Genomic DNA, 20939 nt, shown 5'->3' on the forward strand with positions numbered 1-20939 from the left:
AAAGTACTCTATCTCCCCCATGAAATATTATTCGAATTTTGAGAGTCAAGGAATTTAATTTTAACAATGAAATTGAGCATGAATTTAAAAGTTTTTTATATATATTCCGATTATAATTTAGAGGTACTTATATTATAATCTAATAATAAATGATAAACGTTATGTTAAAAATAATTTGTTTGAATCTTGAAATTTGAAAGGCGCCACCTAAATAAATTCGCATGTAACAAAATGTTTTGGAAAATTTGTCACTATTTTTGCACCAATTAGAAACGACTGGCTTGAAATTTTCTTTTGTAGATAAAATTTGACGTGGCATTATTTCATTGGAAATCCACTTTATTCCCCCATCCAAATGGACAAATTTTTTCAATCCAAAAACTGTTTTCTGAGACCAGAATCAAATGCCACAGATATACAAAATCATATATTTTTTTTAAAAAAAAAACACAAAATTTTCATGCAAAATATAGTAACTAAATAGAAAGAATTAGCAATTCATCTGCTATTTCTTTCCAAAAATAAAATAAAAATTCATATCCTATGGCTCCAACTCTTACTTCAAATTCATTTCTCCTTTCAACTACACCTCATCCAAGATTATCATTCAAAAATCCAAGATTCATTGTTTCTGCTAAAAAATCTGGACAAAATCAAGAAACTACAACCAATTCTGGCAACCCCTTCAACTTTGATTTCGGTAATGTTCGGAATTGTGTGATCATTTCATCTAATATTTGATCTGTTTTATTTTTGGTAATGTTGAACTGTGTGACCATTTCACTTCAATTTACTTAATTATGTATGTGGAGTTGTTTTTCTTATAATGTGTGAGAGTGAGACTTGAATGCAAGCCTTGCTAGGCGTCTGCTTGTTCTAATACCATGTTGAATTGTGCGATCATTTCATCTGACTTTACTTAATTATATTTGTAGAAGTTTTTTTTGTTTCTTTTTAATTGCATTATGTTTGCTCTAATGCAATATTTGAGACTTGAACACCAGACATTTGCTTGTTCTAGTACCATGTTTGATTACGTGTCCGTCTCATCTCAATTGACTTTATCATTTCTGTAAAGTTTCTTTATGATTATTGGGTGACAGTGAGACTTGAATGCAGGACTTGTGTTTTCTCTAATGTCATATTGAGAATTGAACACTAGGCGTTTGCTTGCTCGAATACTATATTGAATTGTGCGGTCATTTCATTTGAATTTACTTAATTATGTCTGTAAAAGTGTGCTCTGGTGTTTATTGAATTGTGTTAAGTGTATTATCTAAAAGATTAGAAGACGAGCACACTTTTAGTTACTCAATTATACTGTGTATTCAACAGGTAAGTTACCTGATGTGACGTCTTTGATACCTGCTAGCACGAACACATCTTCTGGATTGTCTTTTGGAAGGCAAAGGGCAAAGGATCCTGGAACGGTGTTTGTTGCTGGTGCAACTGGGCAAGCTGGTATCCGCATTGCACAGTTGCTGTTGCGTGAAGGTTATAGTGTCAGAGCTGGAGTTTCTGACCTTGGTGCTGCCCAAGAGCTAGCTCGTCTAGCCGTTAGCTACAAGGTCAGTCTCTTTGTCCTTGCAAAATACGGAACTTGTTAGAGTACCCAACACTGGTTGTAGGAATGAACTATTGTCGTATATGGTTTTGGGCAATATTAACTCATGAGCTAACGTTTTGGTTGAATTAGGTTCAAGGTCCATTTTTCTCTATCAGAGCCATCTTTTCTTTGTTGTGTTTCACAATATTAAGCCTGGATGTTATATCGTCCACGATCTAGATGTCCAACTTCGTGAGGGAGTGTTAGAGCGTCTCACATTGGTCGAGGGAATGAGTTGTTTTTTTCTGACTATAAATGTTACATCATTGCAGGTAATCTCTAACGATGAGTCAAAACGCCTGAATGCAGTTGCGTCATCATTTCAAGATGCAGAATCGATTGCAAAGGCAATCGGAAATGCTAGCAAAGTTGTGGTTACTATTAGTAAGGGAGAGGACGGTCCTGCGACTGAAGTCACCACAACAGATGCTGTACAAGTTATAGAAGCAGCACAATTAGCTGGCGTTGGACATGTGGCGATAGTCTATGATGAATCTTCTCCAGTAGGCTCAACATACAATGTGCTCGACGGAATTACCTCATTCTTCAACAATCTGTTCTCAAAATCTCAACCGTTGACGATAGCAGAGTTTCTGCAGAAGATAGTAGAGACAGACCTAAGCTATACACTCATAAAAACCAGATTAACTGACGATTTCTCCCCTGAGAGCTCATACAAAATCGTCGTTTCAGCTGAAGGAAGTGCTGATGCTGACGCCTATAAAGTAATGTAATGTATGCAATTTCTTTTAATGTTGAACATGTTCATATATTCTATTGTGGATTTAGTCACATGACATACTCTTCGGTTTATTGTTTCCTTTTTCTGCTTTCTACCCCCCTTTATGAAGCATGTTAAATAGATCGAAATAAACTAAATCATCTCTTTTTTTTATGTGAATTATCAGGTGGGGAAGTCTCAGATAGCTAAGCTCGTTGTAGATGTTTTCTCCAACACAGCGGTGGCAGAAAATAAGGTAGTGACTGCTCCTCCTTTTAAGTAAAGCAACATTACAACAACAACTACACGTTGGGGTCGATTATATGAAGTCTCACTCTCATATTGCTCCATTTAAGCCCGTTACAGTACAATAAACGTTGATTACTGGATCTAAATTGACAAGTTTACTAAGATAAGAAAGAGTTCAAATGAAATGAATTTATGCAAATGAACCTTTACTGGTCTTCTTTGGTGTAATGTGGATGTTCAACAACTGGAATTATTTTTTTGTACAGGTTGTCGAAGTCTTTGCTGATCCATCAGCACCGCCAAAGACTGTGGATGAACTTTTTAGGTAAATACCTCTTTCCTCAGTTGCTGCATTTCCAAATTTCGGTGATACTAGTGCTCGTAAGAATGATTTCTCTACGTGTTTAACTTCTATGTACTAAATCTGAAAGGAATAAACGAATCATCAGATCATCTGAAAGATAGCTACAAGTAAGCGTCCATAAAAAGTGGGATCAGTAACGGGGAAAATAAGATAAGAGTTCCTGCTATGAAACAGGTTAAACTATTTCTTTTCACTCTGTCAGCAAAACAACAACATGGTCCCAACATAGTGTCGTCTAGGGAAGGTAGAGTGTACGCAGAACTTACCCCTACCTTATAGGTAGAGAGGCCATTTCCGATAAACCATTAGCTCAAGAAAAAAAAAAGTTCAAAGAAAGAAATAACGGAAGTACAAGAAGCAACAAATAATAACAAAAACAACAGATAGTAACATAGCAAAAACTACAACAAAACAATATTATAATTATATACAGAGATTTATCCTCTTTCTACAAGTTCTGGATGCCATATAATCTAAATGAGTGAAACATTATATACACAGCGTCATTCCTGAGGATGGTCGGAGAAAGGCCTATGCAGAAGCCCTTGAAAAATCGAAAGCTGAGGAAGAAGCTCGAGGAGTTGCTGAAGCATCCAAGAGGCAGGAACAAGAAGCAAAGAAGCTTGAAAAGAAAGAAGCAAAGGCTGCTGCTACCATCGCAAAGGAACCTGAAGAGAAGGCGTCATCACTTTCCGTTCCTTCTGTTGAAAGTCTACTAGACAAAGCAAAAGACTTTAGTACAGGATTTTCATTTGAAAAACTCAGCTCACAGCTCAAATCAGCTGTTGAAAAGGCTAACGAGGAATCAGACGCTCAAGTTGCTACCGTTAGGGGACAGGCCAAGGCTAAAAATTTGCCTGCTCAGAAAGCAGTGGTGAAAACTCCTCCAAGGAAACCATTTGCTTCGAAAACGAAGAAGGAGGCTCCGAAACCAGCTAAACAAACAGAGGTTGCTTCAACAGAGAAGAGGAAGATTTTTGGTGGACTGTTTCAACAAGAAACCATCTATGTTGATGACTAAGATGAATGAATAAGAGAAAGCCAAAATATTAATTTTCTATATATCATTTTAGCCTAATTATGAGGTTAAAACAATGGTTTAACTGAGGCTGAGTAAGAAAGCATGTAAATCCCTGCACATTTTCTGTGGATCTTAGTGTATATTTGCCTCAAATGCAACATTTAAGGCACTTGTTCATTTTTGTTATCACTTCCAAATAATATTTACTTTGTCTATCGATGCACAGAACTTAAACTCATTATACGTGCAAGTGTAAGTAGTAAGTAACCTGCTATGACTAGTTAAATTATCGCTAATAAATGGAGAAGCTACATAGGGTGTAATATTAGTGAACTAATCACAAACTTGATTAGTCGCAACTCTAAATTAGGCACATGACTACTCTTGAATGAAAATTAGCCGTTGAATCAAAGAAGTCAAATTTTTTTTAACAAATATCAAATTATACATCCTGCAATGAGTCCAATATACCCCTACATGTATATTTTTTTTAAAAAATAATCAAGAAAATAATTTTCAAATCTACTTTTTCACTTTCGTTAGACAAAAAGGGTATATCTGAACCATTTGTGCAACAGAAGGACTATATGTAACCACTTCTATAATAAGTGGTATAACACTTCTAAATCGCAAAGTTGAGGGTATATCAGTTCTTTTCTCTATAATTTCTAAAGGCATAATATATAAATATACTCTTTAATTTTGCTTCGAATCACATTTATGTCATTCAATTTTGGGTGTGTACAAGTAGACACTTAAGCTTGTATAAAGTTGAACAAATAGCACACATGTCCTACATGTCATCCTATATGTCGTTTTTTGTCCTATGTGGTGTCCTACGAGTATTGTGCCATGTAGGACTCATGTGTTTATTTTATTAAAAAGTTGGATCTGTTTGTGCATTATTAAAATTGGAGGTCAAAGTTAAAATTTGAAACCAAGTTTAGGATCTAATATATGTATTATGCCTAAAAAATATAAGTAAACACAAAATTGTCAAAGAAAAAAAGAGGGGCGTACAAATTGAGTCAAATTGAAAAAAAGATCAGACTTATGATTTAGTTTGACTTGATTTGATATTGAGAAAAAAAACCGACTATACTCAGGTTGGTTTGATGTTAACTAAAAAACTCAAATCGAGATCAAACCAACCCGATAACCCGACATTATATATATAATTTTAAAAACTTATTTTATACATAAAAATATCTATTAATATACACTTTCATAATTTTTATCTTTTAAAATATTTTTTTCATAAATTTTATCTTTTAAAATATTTTTCAAACTTATTTTAGCATGATTAAGTACTTTTAAATTATGATCATTTCATTATAACTTATCAATTTTGCAACATTTATTTTATTATGCTATTTTATTATTATCTTTTATTGAATATTTTATTGTTACCACTCATCTCATAACTGTGTTATTTTCTTAAGAAGCACCTTAGATAGTTGTACTAATGAAATATTTGGAGCAAAAACTAATTACCTGTTTGTATGAATACTTTAGCAGAAAAATATAAAAAACCAAAAAAATCGAGATTTATTAGTTTGGTTTTATTTAAGATTTAAATCATTGGAAAAATTACTTGGATTGATACCTTCTAATAAATAATTACCGATTTTAACGATACTTTTAATTTATTACCATTTATAACAACACTATGTTAAATCTGCAATATTTATTAAAAGTAAATTAAGTATGCAATATATATGTATTATAACTATTTTATAAAATATATTATGCTTGTTTGGTAAGAAGTTCACACGTTGAATTATAAGTGTATTAAAATATGAGATAAATATATTATCCATCAATAAAACTTGTATTACATTTGAATAATAAATTATTTTTTGTAATATGAAATAAAAGTGTATTATAAATATATTAAAAGTTATATAAAGAAAAAAAAATGTTATTGCTATAACTGATAAATATTTTTTATTTGTAGTATATTTATGTAAGTTTCCCCTAAAAATTCAACACAAATAGTTTGATTTGGTATTTGAAAAAGAAAAAATGACAAAAATTCCACCTTTAAGTTCTTATTACCATTATCACCTTTTAGTTTTACAAATTCCCAAAATTCCTCATTTTCGCGCATCAGATTAATGTATCAATTGTATCTCGCGCATCAGATTAATGTATCATGCATAAAATGTACATCAAATTAGTGTATCATGTATAAAATGTAATGTATCTTATTTAACGATTATTGTATCTCACGCATCAGATTAATATATCAACACTTGTATATTATTGTATCAGTTTGAAGAATTTCTGTAATTATAAACTTATAAGGAACAAATGGTAATTTTACCTTAAAAGTGTGTGATTTCTGTCCTTTGTCCTTTGAAAAATCTGATCCAACCCAAAAAAACTCAAGATTGAAAAATCAAGAAAAAAATCCAAGTTTTATTAGTTTAGTTTGATTTATAAATTTAAAAGTTTTACACAAATAATTTAATTTAATTTTTAATAAATTCAAATCAACCCAACATATACACCTTTGAAAAAAAATTGCACCTTAAGAGAACTCCACCCACTATAAAGGTGAGTACGGAGCCTAAAGGGTACAAAATATTAACAAAAAATTCAAAACGGTATATAAAATTTTATATTAACCAAAACGGCAAAATCGCTGCATCAACAGCGATATACTTCTCCGGAAAAAGCAAAATCGCTGCAGAGGCAGCTATTTTGCAAAATGTGAATTTTTTTTTAAAATCGCTGCCTAGGCAGCAATTGATAATTTATAATTTTTTTAAATAAGGAAAGTCGCTGCCTAGGCAGCGAATTTTTAAATTTTTTTTTTTTTTGAAATGTGCAAGTCGCTGCCCAGGCAACGACTTTTATACAAAAAAAAATTTGAAATGTGCAAGTCGCTGCCCAGGCAGCGACTTTTATAATTTTTTTTTTAATTTTTAATTTTTAATTTTAAAAAAATATGGAATTTTTTTTTAAAAAAAAATTTAAAGCAGCGATTTTATAAAATAAAAAAAATTTATAATATTTTTTATAAAATCGCTGCTTTAAATTTTTTTTTTTAAAAAAAATTATTTTTGAAAAATCGCAGCGATTTCCATATTTAAAAAAAAAATTATAAATTCGCTGAGCGATTTATATATTTACAAAATTTATGAATTTATAAAATCGCTGCGTAGGCAGTGATTTAAAAAATTTATAATTTTTTTTTTAAAAAAACCGCTGCCTAGGCAGCGATTTAAAAATTTTATAAATTTTTTTTTAAAAAAAATAATTATAAAAAATTTTCCTTATTTTAAAAAAAAAATTTAAAAATTATAAATCGCTGCCTAGGTAGCGATTTCATTTTTTTTAAAAAAAAAAAATCCAGGCAGCGACTTTTATAATTATTTTTTTTTAAAAAAAAATTATAAAATTTTTAAATCGCTGCCTAGGCAGCGGTTTTTTTTTTTTAAAAAAATTTATAAATTTTTTAAATCACTGCCTTCGCAGCGATTTTATAAATTTATAAATTTTTTAAATATATAAATCGCTCAGCGAATTTATAATTTTTTTTTAAATATGGAAATCGCTGCGATTTTCCTAAAATATTTTTTTTTAAAAAAAATTCAAAGCAACGATTTTATAAAAAAATATTTTAATTTTTTTTATTTTATAAAATCGCTGCTTTAAATTTTTTTTTTAAAAAAAAATTCCATACAGCGACTTGCACATTTCAATTTTTTTTTTTTTTTTAAATCTTATTTTAAAAAATTATAAATCGCTGCCTAGGCAGCGATTTAAAAAAAAAATTCACAATTTTGCAAAATCGCTGCCTCTGCAGCGATTTTTCTTTTTCCGGGGAAGTAAATCGCTGTTGATGCAGCGATTTTACCGTTTTGATTAATATAAAATTTTATATACCGTTTTGAAATTTTTGTTAATATTTTGTACCCTTTAGACTCCGTACTCCTATAAAGGTAACACAAGCAAAAGAATTGTGATTCGCACAAGAAATTACGATCATATATACTCATGTAGTAGAGCAAAAAGTAATATAAATTACAAATGATACTTCAAAAGCAAGTTTTCCCCCTTTAACCATTACAAATTTACAACTAAAACAATTAGAATGTATTTTCTCCGTTCACTTGTATTTGTAAATATTATATTTTTTAAAAGTTAATTTGATTAATTTTTAAAGTTAAATTAAATTATATTTATTAAATATGTTAAAAAATATTTAGAAATTAAAAACTATACGAAAAGTATTACAAATTGTAACTTTTTGTATATCAATCTCATGAAAAAACCGTAAAATACTAGTCAAACTTTTTATAATTTAATTCTAAAAAATGACAATAATAATGAGCGGAAATAATAATAAATGTAATACATACTTTTGATAAAGTTAGAAAAAAAAGAAGATTGTATCAAATGATATTTCTTGTCTCACAATTTATATTTGGACTAACAAATATCAGTGTTAAGTGACCATTTTTGCCATTTTCCTCCAAAGTATTTAAGTCATAACTGGAAAACAAAGGGAAATCGAAAAAGAAAAATGTGGGGATCCGTCTTGGTTTTACAGGTCCCTTCGCCTTCTCTGAAGTTCAAATTTCAAATTCCAAAACCTAGAAATTGGGCATGGATGAACAAGTACAGCTCAATTCGATGTGCCGGGAAAGTCAATCGATGGTCCCTTGATGGCATGAATGCCCTTGTCACTGGTGGTACTAGAGGCATTGGGTCCGTTTTCACTTCTCCCTTTTCATTTACTTGTGCTTTTTTTATAGGATGCTATATCTTTATAGCCATGTGATATAAAGCTTAATTGAAGAAATGACGGTTCATATAGCCGATTCAAAATTGTTTGGGATTGAGGTGTAGATATTGTTATTATTGTTGTTGTATTTCTTAATATCCATTCGATATGAGCTTAAATGAAAAAATGGAGATTTAATACAGCTGGATCCAAATTGTTTGGGACTATCTTTATATCCACTGTATTTGAGCTTAAATGAAGATCTGAGGATTCATATACTCAATTTCAACTTGTTTGAGATTGAGGCGTAGTTGTTGTTATTGTCATTGTATATCTTTATATCCATGGAATTTGAGCTTAAATAAAGAAATGAGGATGCACGTAGCTGATTCCAAATTGTTTGGGACTGAGGTGTAGTTGGTCGTTATTATTGTCGTGGTATATCTTCATATCCACGATATTTGAGCTTAAATGAAGATATGAGGATTCATATAGGCAATTTCAACTTGTTTGAAATTGAGGCTTAGTTGTTGTTATTGTCATTGTATATCTTTATATCCATGGGATTTGAGCTTAAATAAAGAAATGAGGATTCACATAGCTGATTCCAAAACTTTTAGGACTTAGGTGTAGTTTTTGTTATTGTCATTGTATATCCATCAGATATGAATTTAAATGAAGAAATGTGGATTCATATGGCCAATTTCAATTTGTTTAAGATTGAGATGTAGTTGTTTTTATTGTCGTTGTATATCTTGATATTCATGGGATATGATATTAAATGAAGAAATGAGGATTCAGTATAGCTGATAACAACTTGTTTGGGACTGAGATGTAGTTGTTGTCGTTGTATATCTTTATATCCATGGGGCCTAAATGAAAAAATGGAGATTCATATAGTGGCTATTCCAACTTGTTTGAGACTGATGCATAATTGTTGTTATTATCCTTGTATATAATCTTATATCCATTCACATATTAATTGAGTTTTTACATAATTACTGTAGAATGTTGCTTGCTTTGTTTTGAGCCTTATAATTTCATTTACTATGGGTAGTTACACCATTACTTTAATGTACAATAACAACATACACAGTGTTATCTCAGAAAGTGGGTATGAAGAGGTAGGTGTACATAGACCTTACCGTTACCTAGTAATTTAAATACTTAAATGTGACTTGTAATATCCTTTTAAACTCATTTTTTTTTTCAGTTATGACTTCTATTGTAGAAAATGTGACAGAGTAGTTTTTTTTGAATGATCTTGTAAGTAGTATTCACATTTCAGATTGAGGATACATGTTCGATTCTATTGTAAATTTTTTTGAGGTGGAGTGGCTTTTGTGTAGTTTCTATAATATACATTTTATTTCAAGACAACCAAGGATTTCATGTACATTTCACATGATGAAGTTATATGCTTTGATCTTGTACTCCAAATCATCATTTGTTTTGAGACAGAAGTAATAACCAATATAGCCACAAGCCCAGTGCTTTTTTTTTTTAAAATCTAGTTTCTTGAAAATCTGAGTATAACTACGCATTTGTATTTGATAATGTGAATTGTTGTATAATTAGGCATGCAATAGTGGAGGAATTGTGTGGACTGGGAGCCACTGTGCATACGTGTGCCCGGAATGAAGATGAGCTTGGAACATGTTTGAGGAGCTGGAAAGATGAGGGCTTTACAGTTTCTGGTTCCTTATGTGATGTGTCTTCTCAAGTTGATCGCCAAAACTTAATGGAGGTTGTTTCGTCTACATTCAATGGGAAGCTCGACATTCTTGTAGGTATCTTTCTTTTTGATTGTTTATTCTCGTAGGTATTTGATGAGCTTAAGCACTTCTTAGAAGCTTTATATTTCAATGATATCTCTGTGGAGGACTTGGAGGCTAAGGAAAAGTTTTTCTTTTAAAATTGTGACTGTCTTGAGCCTAATGGATATCATTTAATCGACCTCAACCAGTTGGAACAAATAGATGATTTATGGAAAGTTTTTTTATCTTCCACAAGATGATTGTCTCATAAGATGTTTCTAGAAAGCTTACAGATAACTATCCTTTACCACCAAGAAATCCTAGAGGCTCAATGGTGTGCGGTTCAAATTTCTTTGGATAATTGTTCCAGATTAGCACCAGAGTATGTATGACTGTTGCCGGTGCATATAGAACTCATATACCAAAATTAGATTGATAATTGGGTTAATTTGCAAGAGATGCAGCTGAATTATTTTTCAGTGTCGAACCTAGAAATAATTTGGCAAACTGGCATTTCTCCAGCAGCCTGTAAGAAAAAGCTAATTGAGTAAGAGGTTTTGTGGTATAGGGATCATTGTTGGATAATACATTGCATCATATATCTCTTTTCTCCTCAAGTTATACATGATGTCGGATCAACTAATCATTCATAATGTTGGACCTGGCACTTCAGTGTTAAAATAAATATCTTTGACGTATGATGCATCTAGCTTCATTGGATGGATTGCATGCACTAATAGATGAACTAATTGGCTTTCTTTCATTGCTCAGTAGATAAACAACGCGGGGACCAATATTCGCAAAGCTATGGTGGATTTTACTGCTGAAGAGTTTTCCAGCGTCATGGCAACAAATTTTGAATCTGTTTTCCATCTGTGTCAGCTAGCCTATCCCCTTCTGAAAGCATCCGGGGCTGGAAGTGTTGTGTTCACTTCCTCTGTCTCAGGTTTTGTCTCATTGAAATCTATGTCTTTACAAGGAGCAACAAAAGGTATAATCTTCCCTTTTTCCTTTCAAGTCTTTATGGTTGATAGAGAGAAACGATGATGAAATATCATCTTTTCCACTTGAATGTTGTCCACAGGAGCAATTAATCAACTTACAAAATATTTGGCATGCGAGTGGGCTAAAGACAACATCAGGAGTAATGCTGTTGCTCCTTGGTACATCAAAACATCCATGGTGGAGCAAGTAATTCCATACTTTCTTCTCTTCAGTACTCCATGGTTATCTTTGATAAACTGCGTATTTTAGGTATTCTCTGTGGTTGGCTTTGGTCTCTAGTACATGCATCGTATTTTGTCTAAGGGACCAGCATCATTAGAGTGTCGTATGTTTGTTATTTTCCTTTTTGTTGAGGTTCATATTTAAGAGTATTTATATGCTTTTATTGTTGGGAAAACATGGACTAACACAAAAATACATATGGTCAAATGATAGAAATAAATGGGAATATAATGACACCAAAAATTTTACATGGAAACCCTTCTAAATAAGGGAAAAACCACGGGCCAAGAGGAGAAACTAATATCACTATAGTAAGGAATTTTACATTGTTTAGTCACGAATACAATTGTCAACGTTACTACTACACACTCAAAAGGAATAAAAGTCTTTTGATTTCCACCTTACAAAAATATCGCTCACACTCTATTTTTCTTCATAGACTATTTTTCTTATATAGTCTATGAAAAACTTCACTTTGCTCTCAAAATATATTTTTTTTCTCTTTAACTTGGTGTGTGCTAGAAATGAGCGAAAATGCTCTATTTATAGAAGGAGAAAACCATGCCTATGTTACTAATGACATAGGCAAATGTAACAAAGTTCAAAAGGTTGCAAATCTTACCAATTTGCCAACCACCAAATCTTTTATTTTCAACTCTTATCACTCTTCCTTTTTATACTTATAGTAATTGTATAGCAAAGTCGTTGGGATTTTCTGGATGTTGAAGAAGATGATGGAAAATCAAAGTGGTTGCAGAACCCAATCCCTTGCGGTCTGACAATGGAAAAGTGTATAATTCTAAAAAATTTAACAAATTTTGTGAGGAAGCAAGTATTACTCATCAGTTCGTTGTTCCATATACTCCACAACAAAATAAAATTAGTGAAAGAAGGAACCGATATATAATGGAGATGATGCGGTGCATATTGCATGAAAAAGAGTTGTCAAAAAGTTTTTGGGTTGAGGCATAATATAACATTATTTCTTCAAAACCTGCTTCCCACTAAAGCATTGCAGAATGAAATTGCATTCAAGGCTTGGAATGGATTCAAACCATCCCTAAACTTCAGTAAAATATTTGTTTTTGTTTGTTTCTTTCATTTGCCGCCAGTTAAAAGAGACAAACTTGATGAAAAGGCAGTTCGTGAAATCTCTGTGGTTTATAGCTTATCCTCCAAGGCTTACGAAGTATTAACTCACAAACAAGGAAGACGATTGTCAGTAGAGATGTGCACTTTTTTGACAAAGAGAAATGGGACTGGAAGGACAATCAACTTTCAGTCAAAGTGTCAGAGGAGCAAGCATCCGATCAATGGCAAAATGAGTTAGTGGATGATCCTCCGATTAGAGGTACAAGACTACTCTCTATTACCTAGTAATGTGGCAATTTGTGAGCCTACGGGGCATGAGGAAGCGCTTCAAGATAAACAATGGAGAAACTCTATGGAGCATGGGATGCTAATGAACAAGAAAAACAATACTAGGGAGTTAGTTGACATACCGAAAGATAGGATGGTCATTGGACTAAAATGAGTGTTTAGAACCAAGCTTAGTTTTGATAGTTCTATCAATAAATACAAGGCTAGGCTTGTTTTCAAGAAATATGCCCAAATATTTGGTGTTGATTACTCAAAAACCTTTCTCCAGTAGCCCGATTGGATACGATTAGACTGTTGCTAGTAATAGTAGCACAAAAGGGCTTGAAAGTGTTCCAGCTAGATGTGAAATATGCTTTTTTAAATGGTGTACTGCAGGAAGAAATTTATGTAGAGCAGCCCGAGGGTTTCATTGAGCAAGTAAAAGAAGAAAAAGTATGTTTGGTTAGAAAGACTCTTTAAGCTTAAAACAAGCTCCAAGAGTGTGGTCTAGCAGGATTGATGATCACTTGTTGAGTTCGGGGTCTGTAGGAAGTGTATCTGATGTTAATCTTTATTTCAAACATAAATGAATTGATCTTTTCATTGTTCCATTTATGTTGATGATCTCTTGGCGATGGGAAAGATTGTGTGGCTGGTTGAAGAGTTTAAGGAGTGCAAGTCTTTGAGATGACAGACCTTGGCTGAGATTTTTTTTTTCAACGACATCAACAAATCAAACCTTATGGCTGAGATTTTTTTTTCCTGATTTGCATATGGAACAAAAGGTTAATGCACTAGCTATTTTACATAATCCAGTGTTCAATGGGAAGACTAAACACATCAACATCAAGCTATTTTTCTTGAGGTATGTGTAGAAAAACGGAGAAGTGATTCTTGTTTGTTGCAAATTTGAAGATCAACTAGCATATGTAATTACGAAATCCCTCCCTATCAACAAGTTCGAGTTCCTTTGGCAAAAACTTGGAATTTGCAGCTCCTAATGCAAGGAGGAGTATTAGTTAGTTACTTTAGGACTCTACTATCTATTTTTAAGTTCCCTATATTTCTCTTTTCAATTATTTCAGGAGGTAGTTACCATGGTTAGCATCATGACCTAAAAAAGGACCATGATCTATATCAGTTTATTTCTTGTATGTTTATGTATCTATTTTTCTATAGAGTTAAATACACTCTACATAAGTTTTTCTCTACGTCATCTGCTTCATTTTTAGTTCCTTATATTTTCCAGCTTTCTAGTCTGATCAAACTAGACATTGTCTTCATTGTCTTATTTTCCATTTTCTTATTAAAAAATAACAGTTTCTGCATCTAACCCTTCATGTTTTAGTTTCTAATTTGTAGCTGCATTAAGTATCCTTTTTCATGTTCAGGTACTGAGTAATAAAGATTATTTACAAGAAGTATATGACCGCACTCCACTGGGGCGCCTGGGAGAACCATCTGAGGTTTCATCTCTTGTGGGATTCCTTTGTTTGCCTGCATCTTCCTACATCACTGGTCAGATAATCTGTGTTGATGGTGGAATGTCTGTAAATGGCTTCTACCCTCACCATGACTAGAGGAATAACTGCTCGTAGAGTAATGCTACAGATTTGCTGGAGAAAAGTTTGTATCGTGTGCATCTCAAATGCATCATTGGCTGGACATTCCATGAGTAGTGGAAAAGTTGGCAGGTTTGTTATTTTGTTTTGAAAACTGGATCTGTTTTTCACATGACTTGCTTGATGATCAGTGCTGGCTCATATCTGATGATACCTTAATGCTCTTCTATTTTTGCAAATATGAGTCTCCAAACTAACTTTATGGGCATGCTAAGAGACTTAAATTTGTTCTCTTGTCAGAATTTCGGCAAATATGATGCCACTCATTAATTTTTACCTTCAGTTACTCCCCTAAAAGTTTCTCATATGAATAATTTGAGCTTAATAATGTTGATAATATTATCATTAACATTAATATAATAATTAGGGGAAACACAGAAGTACTCCTAGACTATGACCGGAATCTCAAAGACACCTTAATTAAACTAAAGACCTTATTACCCTTGAACTCATTTTATATATAATATTGTACACTTTTTGGCTTATGTGGCAAACCCTGTGACTCCACGCAGTTGAGGTGCGCAGGAGATATTTGAATGCTATGTAAGTCAAAAAGGTGTACAATATTACAAAAAAAAATAAGTTCAGGGATAATAGGACCTTAGTTTAGTTAATGTGTGTATCTGAAAATTGAATCTTAGTCTAAGGAGGTACTTCTACCTTTTCCTAATAATTATAATATCCCCAAGGCTTTTATTCTTGTAAGGGAAACTTTTAATAACAATATGTTAGTGTGAGTACTTTAATATTATAAAATTATGCATATTTGCATCGTCACATTAACAATTTTAATGTCCATTGGAGCTGCCTCTATTCATTGCTGCATTAGAATGTTGGAGGCATGTGTCCCTAATTGCTCATTTTGGTGTAAATGTTCTTTAGGCTTAATTGCGTTTGGTTACTGCCTGGACGTTTTGTTGTTGCCTGGCAACTATGTATGATCCTAGTAATTATATCACGATAATGAATAAGGATATCCCATAGCACACCACATATAACTTATAAGAGAATAATTAGTATTCTATCAAGCACATGCTGGTCTTCAAAAGGCCATTACTTCTCCAGCGAAATTTCACTTTATGTCAGTCTTTATTCCTCCACTATACCTTGTAACATAAGTATTCTCTAGACCATTTATTTCTTTTTTACTCACTACATTATCTTCCAATTCATGGCAAGGAAGACATCCTCACCATCAAACCATTACCTAGACGCGACTGACACCTACTGACTCCAGCCGTCGTGTGTACCAAGTATCCATACACTTACCTAATATTTAAGTACAAAATAAAATATGTGCAACTCCAAAACTCATCAATACTCCTTAAAAGAAAATAATGATCCAACGAAAATCATCTATCGATTAATAAAAGGGAAAAATATTTAAATAATATATCTCTAGCTCAAATCACATAAGACCATGGAGCATCTATTAGAGTTATATGAGTTCAACTGTCGGGCATGCAAGCCCCAAGGAAAGAAGTCATAAGCTATAATTAGATAGAGCTGACACACTAGCCTCCAGAACAATGCGAAGGCTCACCTCAGTAACAAAATCCACGTGAATGAACTTGTCAGCCACTAGTCTCATCATCTACAATGGTATCTGCATAGACATACATGTAAGGAGTGAGCTATATGTAAATATAACCTAGTTCGATCGTCGATCCGCTACTTAATTACGCCTAGAACAAGTGCTAGGAGAGGACATTAAATGTCTCAAACTCAATCCACACCTAAAGTTTGTCATAAATGACAACGAAGGAGATCAACTAAGCACCTCAACAAGTCCAAGCACCTTGACAAGTCAATTTTTGACTCGTGTAAACTTCATTCACTAAAGGGATTAGCATATACTGAGTTATTTGACCTGTATGACCCGACATCCATATGGATGGGTGGATAATGTCACAACTTGATCATAAAATGTGAAAACAATGAACTGGATAGCATCCTGTGGAATGCATTCGATGCATTTCTGGATTACTTGATACCCATTTTGATCTCTAACACGGCACATAACATGACCATCAAGCTCGACGACCATTTTAGTCTGCTGATCCAGATCAATCATCTCTATGGCCTGAAAATTCATAGAAATGTGAAACCTTTGCCATTCAACAATTATAGCCATCAGAAGAATTATTAGTACCAGCCCATCAACTGTGCTAACTCATCATCAAGCAGGGGCCACTAAGTGGAATATGGTGACACTAGGTAGACTAATGATGCTCAAACCTTTTAATTAGAGGCATGCAGGAAAGAGAGACGGATCACATGAATTCATTTTAAAGCTGGAGCAGAGTTCAGTATTTTACATTCCAAGACAAGAACATCTTATATATTTAAAGGAGAATCTTTTATATCAGGATACATTTGATGGGGAAGTTATGAGTACTATTGCACTCCAATATTACAATATAAAGCAATAGTTAGAGAGTTGACTAAATTTCTAGCAGACAGAATCCATTACACAAAATATTCTCAATCTCAGAAAGACCAGTCAAAAGGCATGTAAAGAAAGAAAGAAATAAGACAATATCACATGGCGGTGTACACCTAGCTCCATAGCTAGTAGGCTAGTCACTAGCTAGAGGGTGACCCACCTACCAGACCAGCCTCGTGCATCTTCAACGTCCTCCTTTGATATTCTAATCTGAGAGAACCAAAAGATTGACCCATTCGGTGACTTACAAAAACTAGCATGGTGAAATTCACGTAGTATAATTATTCGACAAATGACAGTGGAATAGTACCAGTTCACAATTTCAAATAACAAAAACTCGGTGCACTTCCCTAGTTTAATACTGAGAAAACAAGCTTTCAAACCAAAAATAGCAAGACAAGAGTGAGATTTGAAGACACTAAAAATATATTATTGTAAATCAGATAACTTAAAAAATCAGAAGGATTAGAGCAAATAACATGATAACAACATCACTATAGCTCCAATAAAAGAAACTAATATACCTTCTGGATTGCTCGGCAACCATATATCTGAAGGGTAAGGGTGACTACATGCCCATTGCCTTCTCCTGTTCACATTTCTCAGCTATTCGAGCATGGAAGTTCACCTCGAGAATTGGCTGACCAACTCAATGGGCATGTACTCACCCTTAGCCTTCAAATTTATGGTTGCTGGTATATTAGTTTCTTTTATTGGAGCTATAGTGATGTTACTATCATGTAATCTTCTCTAATCCTTCTATTTTTTAAGTTATCTGATTCACAATAATATATTTTTAGTGTCACTCTTCTCTTGCTATTTTTGGTTTGAAAGCTTGTTTTCTCTGTATTAAACTAGGGAAGTTCACTGAGTTTCTGTTATTTGAAACTGTGAACTGGTACTATTCCATTGTTATTTGTGGAATAATTATAATACGTACATATCATCTTGCTAGTTTTTGTAAGTCACCGAATGGGTCAGTCTTTTGGTTCTCTCAGATTAGAATATCAAAGGAGAACGTTGTAGATGCCCGGGGCTGGTCCGGTAGGTGGGTCACCCTCTAGCTAGTGACTAGCCTAGCTATGGATCTAGGTGTACACCGCCATGTGATTTCGTCTTATTTCTTTCTTTATTCACATGCCTTTTTACTGGTCTTTGTGAGATTGAGAATTATTATTGTGTAATGGATTCTTTCTGCTAGAGCTTTTGACAACTCTCTAACTGCTACTTTATATTGGAGTACGATAGTATTCATAACTTCCCCATCAAATGTATCCTGATATAAAAGATTCCCCTTTAAATATATAAGGTGTTCTTGTCTTGGAATGTGAAATACTGAACTTCACTCCAACTTTAAAATGAATTCATGTGATCCGTATCTCAATCTTGCATGCCTCTAATTAAAATGTTTGAGTATCCTTAGTCTACCTAATGTCACCAGATTCCACTTAGTGGCCCCTGCTTGATGATGAGATTTCACAGTTGACGGGCAGCTGGTATTTATAATTCTTCCGATGGCTATAATTGCTGAATGGCAAAGGTTTCACATTTCTTTGAATTTTCAGGCCATAGAGATGGTTGATTTGGATCAACAGACTAAAATGGTCGCAGAGCTTAATGGTCATGTTATGCGCTGTGTTAGAGATCAAAATGGGAATCATGTAATCCAGAAGTGCATCAAATGCATTCCACAGGATGCTATCCAGTTCATTGTTTCCACGTTTTATGATCAAGTTGTGACATTGTCCTCCCATCCAAATGGATGTCGGGTCATACATGTCAAATAATTCAGTATATGCTGATCACTTAATGGGTAGTTGGAAGAGGTAATGCGTAGTGAAAGACTCAATAGGTAGTTGGAAGTTACTAAGTAATTTCCTTACTTCTCCACATATATAAGTAACTTTCTCAGTTCTCCACGCATATTATGGATTTAACTTATATTAATTATTAACCAAAATATAATTAGTGGGCCTTAGAAATTTACATGGGTTTGTTTTCTATTTCCCAAATAAACAGACCATGCTTGAATAATCAAAGATGAAGAAAATAGGAATTTCTTGCAGCAACTGCCTATAATGGCTTCGTATTCCACTTTTTTCTTTAGTTCTTAGACCCAAGATCACATAATGATTACTTGCTTCACCATGATTATCAAATCGTTACTTACATTAATGGTTAGTCATAAATCTCCATCTATTATCACCTCTATATCAAAAGCATTACAACAACCCACATATTAATTTTCTACCCCAAGAGCCAAGGAAGAATCTCAATACCTTATCACTTGTAGACTATTTGTTGTGGTTCGTTTATGAACTTCTCAAAGAGATCGCTTATTTTCTTCCAAAAAGAAAGAACCAAAATTGTGCCCAACTATTCAATTCTTTCCATAACTGATGTGAGAAACAAAAATAAAATAAAATTAGGTTTGCACACTTCTTTTCAATACTCTTAATAACTATAATAATTATTGGTGAAATTAACAATTAACCCTTCATTAAAAAAAGTATATGATACAACTTTTGTCCATATTTTGTTGAGTTATATTTTGCGATTAGGCTGTTGTATTTGAGATGGACAAGTCAAGAAGACTATTGTTGGACAGGTAAAACACATTTGTTACAATGAGTTTGAATCTCCTTAAAAGAGAGATATCTGCGCCTCAGCCTGAAGACATCTATTTTTTCATTTTATTTTTCAATTGAAATTTGTAATTTTGTAATTTGCACCGACAATTTCTAAACAGAATCATAATGACTACAATTGAAAAGATTGCAGATGTCAAGATATAAGATCTAAACAAGCCATTTCGATTCAATGGTAACTATTTCAAGAGATGGAAGAGTAAACTATTTTTCTACTTAAGTCTTCTTAATGTTTTGTATGTGTCAATTGAGAAAAATCCTAATAAAATTGACAACACCTTTATGATTGATGATGAACAACATAAATTCTCATCTAGACAAAGTGGAAAAGTATAACCAGGATTCCTACAAGTGTCGGTATTATATTTCGGACTGAATGTTGAAATGAATAAAGTTTCTACTTTTGTTTATATGCTTTTTTCTGCTAATTTTTGTCATGCTTGTCTGTGTCATATTAATAATCGTTATTTTGAAATCATGATTAGTTTAGGATCAATCTCAATGATTAAAAAGAATTTTGAAACATGTAAGGCTTGACAACTAAAAAGTCTCATTTTCAATTAGAAAGAAAAACTGATCTATTAGAATCAATTCATAGTAATATTTGTGAACTTGGAGAAATTTTAACTTGTGAAGAAAAATAAAATATATATATTTTTTATTTCCGTTGATGATTTTTCCAAGTTTACATATGTTTTGCTTAATAAAAATAAAGGTGATGCGTTTGAAAATTTATAAATTTATCTCCATGAGGCTACAAATTATTTTGAAAGAAAAATAAAAAGAATTAGAAGTGATAGCATCACAAGTAACCTCAAGTTAACCATGAATCTGACATATCACAAGCATATTGAAATAAGTCCAATGAAGCGGAAACATAACTGAATAATGAATATAATCTAAAGGAATTCGACTTGTGAATATTTGAAAGAAATAACTGAGCTCAAAGTAGAAAAATCCGAATCAACTGAGTTTGACTCTACGTCAGAAAGCCTCTACTACTGATGAGCTGCTGGGACAAATCCCCAACTAACTCTAAAAAGTTGAAACTAACAAGGATCTACCTAAACCAAAAAGCATAAAGAAATCTCCTCGGATGATAAGGACTTACCCCTGACTATAGTTGATGTTGCACTGATATGAACTAATCACGTGGCTGAACATGAGAACCTGAGCCTGTACCA

At 32.9% G+C, this 20939-nt stretch overlaps 2 protein-coding genes across 3 annotated transcripts; both read left to right on the forward strand.

Annotated features, from left to right (window-relative positions):
• Positions 1–386: 386 nt before the first annotated feature.
• Positions 387–4176, forward strand: LOC107023168 (protein PLASTID TRANSCRIPTIONALLY ACTIVE 16, chloroplastic). The gene is made up of 6 exons (XM_015223761.2): positions 387–700; positions 1336–1568; positions 1879–2331; positions 2515–2583; positions 2843–2901; positions 3442–4176. Exons 1-6 carry the CDS (start codon positions 544–546, stop codon positions 3959–3961), a joined length of 1491 nt encoding a protein of 496 aa, XP_015079247.1. The 5' UTR covers positions 387–543; the 3' UTR covers positions 3962–4176.
• Positions 4177–8403: 4227 nt separating this feature from the next.
• Positions 8404–14943, forward strand: LOC107023765 (tropinone reductase homolog At2g29260, chloroplastic-like). 2 transcript variants are annotated; one of them, XR_003578955.1, is made up of 6 exons: positions 8404–8680; positions 10275–10482; positions 11228–11444; positions 11538–11644; positions 12793–13904; positions 14431–14564. XR_003578955.1 is itself a non-coding variant. In XM_015224561.2 (5 exons), the coding sequence occupies exons 1-5, from the start codon at positions 8496–8498 to the stop codon at positions 14617–14619; spliced, it is 906 nt and encodes a 301-aa protein (XP_015080047.1). In that variant the 5' UTR covers positions 8405–8495; the 3' UTR covers positions 14620–14943. The 2 variants fall into 2 exon arrangements, 1 of the variants encoding a protein (XP_015080047.1); XM_015224561.2 differs by lacking the exon at positions 12793–13904 and having other exon boundaries at positions 8405–8680; positions 14431–14943.
• Positions 14944–20939: the final 5996 nt, after the last annotated feature.

The sequence above is a fragment of the Solanum pennellii genome, chromosome 6 (genome assembly GCF_001406875.1).
Source record: "Solanum pennellii chromosome 6, SPENNV200".
Taxonomy (NCBI): Eukaryota; Viridiplantae; Streptophyta; class Magnoliopsida; order Solanales; family Solanaceae; genus Solanum; species Solanum pennellii.

Excerpts from the sequence above, each read along its gene's own strand:
- LOC107023765 (XM_015224561.2), top strand. The coding sequence starts at position 8,496 with ATGTGGGGATCCGTCTTGGTTTTACAGGTCCCTTCGCCTTCTCTGAAG. Across the intron at positions 11,445-11,537 it reads TTTACAAGGAGCAACAAAAG|GAGCAATTAATCAACTTACA; the intron begins GTATAATCTTCC and ends TGTTGTCCACAG. Across the intron at positions 11,645-14,430 it reads AAACATCCATGGTGGAGCAA|GTACTGAGTAATAAAGATTA; the intron begins GTAATTCCATAC and ends TTTCATGTTCAG.
- LOC107023168 (XM_015223761.2), top strand. The coding sequence starts at position 544 with ATGGCTCCAACTCTTACTTCAAATTCATTTCTCCTTTCAACTACACCT. Across the intron at positions 701-1,335 it reads CCCCTTCAACTTTGATTTCG|GTAAGTTACCTGATGTGACG; the intron begins GTAATGTTCGGA and ends TGTATTCAACAG. Across the intron at positions 2,584-2,842 it reads CAGCGGTGGCAGAAAATAAG|GTTGTCGAAGTCTTTGCTGA; the intron begins GTAGTGACTGCT and ends TTTTTTGTACAG.